The sequence below is a fragment of the Leptonychotes weddellii genome, unplaced genomic scaffold (genome assembly GCF_054177405.1).
Source record: "Leptonychotes weddellii isolate Sample4059 unplaced genomic scaffold, ASM5417740v2 HiC_scaffold_18517, whole genome shotgun sequence".
Lineage (NCBI taxonomy): Eukaryota > Metazoa > Chordata > Mammalia > Carnivora > Phocidae > Leptonychotes > Leptonychotes weddellii.
In genome coordinates, this window is record NW_027769943.1 from 1 (window position 1) to 3,845 (window position 3,845).

The following is a 3,845-nucleotide window of genomic DNA, read 5'->3' on the forward strand; positions in this document are numbered from 1 at the left end:
TCGCTTAACCAACTGAGCCACCCAGGCGCCCGCCTCCTTTGCTTTTCTAGGAGGGCCTGGGTTTCGTGCTCCCCTGGGTTGCTGCAGCTTCTTGTTCTCCACAATTCTTCTCCGAGCTGTTTTCACCAGTAAGTAGTTTGTTAAATCATTGGGGTTTTCTTTTTTTAATTTTTTTTAAAGATTTTATTTATTTATTTGACAGAGACACAGCAAGAGAGGGAACACAAACAGGGGGAGTGGGAGAGGGAGAAGCAGGCTTCCCGCTGAGCAGGGAGCCCGATGCGGGGCTCGATCCCAGGACCCCGGGATCATGACCTGAGCCAAAGGCAGACTTTTAACCGACTGAGCCACCCAGGCACCCCTAAATCATTGTTTTTGTGGAGATACAAGTGCTGGGACCTCCTAGTCCACTGTCTTGCTGATGTCACTCTGTTTTTAAGAGAGAAAATGATCCATGGGGTACAGATGCAGAGGAGCTTGGTCTGCATAGGATTGACTTTAGTCGGGGTGCTTTCATGGAGCCAGTTCAACTGGGACAAGCTAGCACCCAAGGGAAACTAGCTAGTTTCTGCTACCATTCTAAAGGCACCTCTGCCTGTCCTTGATACTGAAATTTGGCTGAGAGGGTAGTACTCAGAGGCCAGAACTTACAAGCAATGATGAAAGGTAGAGATTTTTTTTTAAAGATTTTTTAAAAAGATTTTATTTATTTATTTGACAGAGACACAGCGAGAGAGGGAACACAAGCAGGGGGAGTGGGAGAGGGAGAAGCAGGCTTCCCGCTGAGCAGGGAGCCCGATGTAGGGCTCGATCCCGGGATCCTGGGATCATGACCTGAGCCAAAGGCAGACGCTTAACGACTGAGCCACCCAGGCGCCCCTTTTTAAAAGATTTTATTTGAGAGAAAGAGAGCATGAGCAGGGGGAGAGGGAGAAGCAGACTCCCCACTGAGCAGGGAGTCCAATGCGGGGCTCCATCCCAGAACCCTGAGATCATGACCCGAGCTGAAGGCAGCTGCTTAGCCAACTTGAGCCACCCAGGCGCCCGAGGTAGAGAGATTTCTTTCTTCTTACAGAACTAGATGCATTGGTGGACTCTAATCCATTTAGACTCAAGTTGGCCCGTTAAACACATATGGAAAATGTCTCTTAAGTTGGTCAAGATTTGGATCACAGAACATCTGTCCTGGCACATACCAGTTGCTCAATAAATTAGTAAATGGATGTGTCAGCCATACCACTTCAACTGCAGCACTTGGGCGAGAGGTACTGATCTAGACTGCTGGGATCATCATCCCCAGGTAAGGCATATAGCTGTATAAACTGATCTATGTCATAGGGACTGGAGGCCCAAGGAGGATCAGAGTCCCCCAGACATATCTCTTGGAGATCAGAAGGCTGAGAATCCCAAGATGAATTCCCTCTGGAGGGACCAGGTTCGTCATTCTCAGAAAACTGAGCTAGTTCATGGTCAGAGGCATCCGAAATGCTGGGACTCTTGCGATGAGTGTTTGCCGAAGTTACAGGTAAGGACTCCTCCTCCTCCTTGCCTGGAACGGTCGGGTTTGGTGATTCTCGTGATGAATTTGATCCATTTGGTTGCTGCTCTTTCTTCCTTTTGACGCGCTGGTTCTTGAACCAAGTCTGGGGAGAGAGGAGGTGAGAAGGTTAATAAAAGGGGGGTGGGTCCAAAGGGGAATCCTCATGTTCCTCAGGAATTAGGCTCTTTTGGCATGAGAAGGCTAGTCTCGCATCTCTTCGGTTATCTGAACAAGGGAAGTTCCTTCTGTCCTCTGCTGTCCTGAGTTCCAGAAGGCAAAGGGGGCATTAAGATCGTGCCTGCAGTGGGTGGAATGGGACAGAGCACTCAAACGCCAGATCAGGATGGGGAGAAGGCAAGGTGCTTCTGTCTTGGTGGATGCTCAGCATTTTCAGAGAGAATTCTGAAGATTGAGAATATGGAGTAGGAGTCTAGCTTGGGGTGCCTTCAGGATTCACCCAGGGGTCCTCATGCCCCAAATTCTCTGTGGGAACTTCGTTGCAAGGCATCTAAATGACTGTGAATGTCCTGATTAAGGAGAACCTAGAAATATAAAAAGGAACAGACCCCAAGGGGATTATCTGAGATCCATCCCCAAAAGGTCCCCTGTAGCATTGTGGTTCTGGAGTCAGAAAGGTCTGGGTTCAAATTCTAGCTCTTGTGTTTATAATTCTTGGAGGAGTCTGTGAACCTTAGTGTTCCTCAATAAAATGGATGGTCATAAGAGTGAAAATATAGAACATCTGTCCTGACACATACCAGTTGTTCAATAAACAGGATTTACAAGATGTGTGAATTTTAAATGTGTGTGACGCTCTGGGTTAGGTGTGCTATCTAGAGACATCCTCAGGGACATACCTTTATTACTGACTCATCAAGATGAGTAACTGAAATAAGTTCCTCCGTGGTCGCCCAATCTGGGTACATGGTCTCTTCAAACACACGTTTCAGGGCCTGGAGCTGTTCCACACTAAAGTGTGTGCGGCCCCGGCGAGCATACCTTGAATTTTCTGCAAAAGGAATAGACAAAAGGCTTTCGTAAAAAAAATACACTCTAAGGTAAACTTCTGACCTGAGACTGACCTGGGAGCTAAGAGCTTGGTCTAAAAAGTTGACTCATGGAACCCACTCTTCACCATCTTGCTGGGATTGCTCTGTGCCCTTGAAATTCAGTTTCCCCTACTAGAAAATGGTTCAAGCCTGGTTTTAAGGGTAAGTAACTGTCCACTTGTTCTAGAGGAATATACTGGAAACTCATAGCCTGGAAAAATGAACCAGACTAGTGGGAGAAAAGATATCTGTCCTCATTGGGATAACATAGTGACATGATATCAACATGGGATTCATTTGAGTTCATATGATTCAGAGAGTATTTGAGTGTTTGAGATCCTGTAATCAGCCATGGGCTTAGGGACACTGTTCTCTACACTGGTAGATGTGTGAGAGCCTGAAGCTATTGATTTGGCCACTTATTAATGAGGCCAATTAGGGAAGCAGGTATGAAGCTTAGTGACCTGAGAAAGAATGTTGATTATCCCATTTATTAGCTTTGTCACTCTGGGAGTACCATGACACTTATATTCTTTGCCTCTTTTCTCTATCAGTAAAATGGTCCCATTATAATTCACTCGCTTTGGGGAAGAGATGACTATCCAGAAAGCAAGTCTGTTAATTACGGGCTTTGGTGCATAATAGGTACAGAGTGGGAGTTTTTTTTACTATTGTTTAAAATATAAATGTAAAACCACGTCATCTAGCGATATTTGATCCATTTTCTATAGGAGATTCTATTTATGTAGGAGGCCCTTATTCTTCATACAAAGGCATACATACAAAAAAGCCAGCATGCTGCTAAGCACCCCAATGTGAAGACAAGAGGTCAGTCAGAGATTTCTCACAGTTTTTCAGCGTCTATTTGAACACAGAGGGGGGGGCGGAAATTATAAGACCTTGGAGGAAGCCTTCAGACATGAGTAAGACACAGAGACAGAGCAAGAGAAAAGATGAAACAGGAGGAAGAGGTACAAATTAACGGACAGAAACATTTTTCTTAAGAAAAGGAATAGAAGTCGGGGTGCCTGGTTGACTCAGTCCGTTAAGCATCTGCCTTCGGCTCGGGTCATGATACCGGGGTCCTGGGATCGAGCCCCACATCGGGCTCCTTGCTCAGCGGGGAGCCTGCTTCTTCTTCTCCCTCTGCTGCTCCCCCTGCTTGTGCTCTCTCTCTGTCAAAAGAAAGAAAGAGAGAGAGGGAAAGAAGAAAGAAAGAAAGAAAGAAAGAAAGAAAGAAAGAAAGAAAGAAAGAA

The 3,845-nt window shown here is 45.9% G+C and overlaps 1 protein-coding gene across 1 annotated transcript; it reads right to left on the reverse strand.

The window, feature by feature from the left end:
* Window positions 1–1,205: 1,205 nt before the first annotated feature.
* LEUTX (leucine twenty homeobox) lies at window positions 1,206–2,549 on the reverse strand (the record flags this gene model as incomplete). Its single annotated transcript, XM_006743418.2, has 2 exons — window positions 1,206–1,643; window positions 2,398–2,549. Coding segments are annotated over 2 exons (554 nt in total), but the record flags the coding sequence as incomplete, so codon positions are not given.
* Between the last annotated feature and the right edge of the window lie 1,296 nt (window positions 2,550–3,845).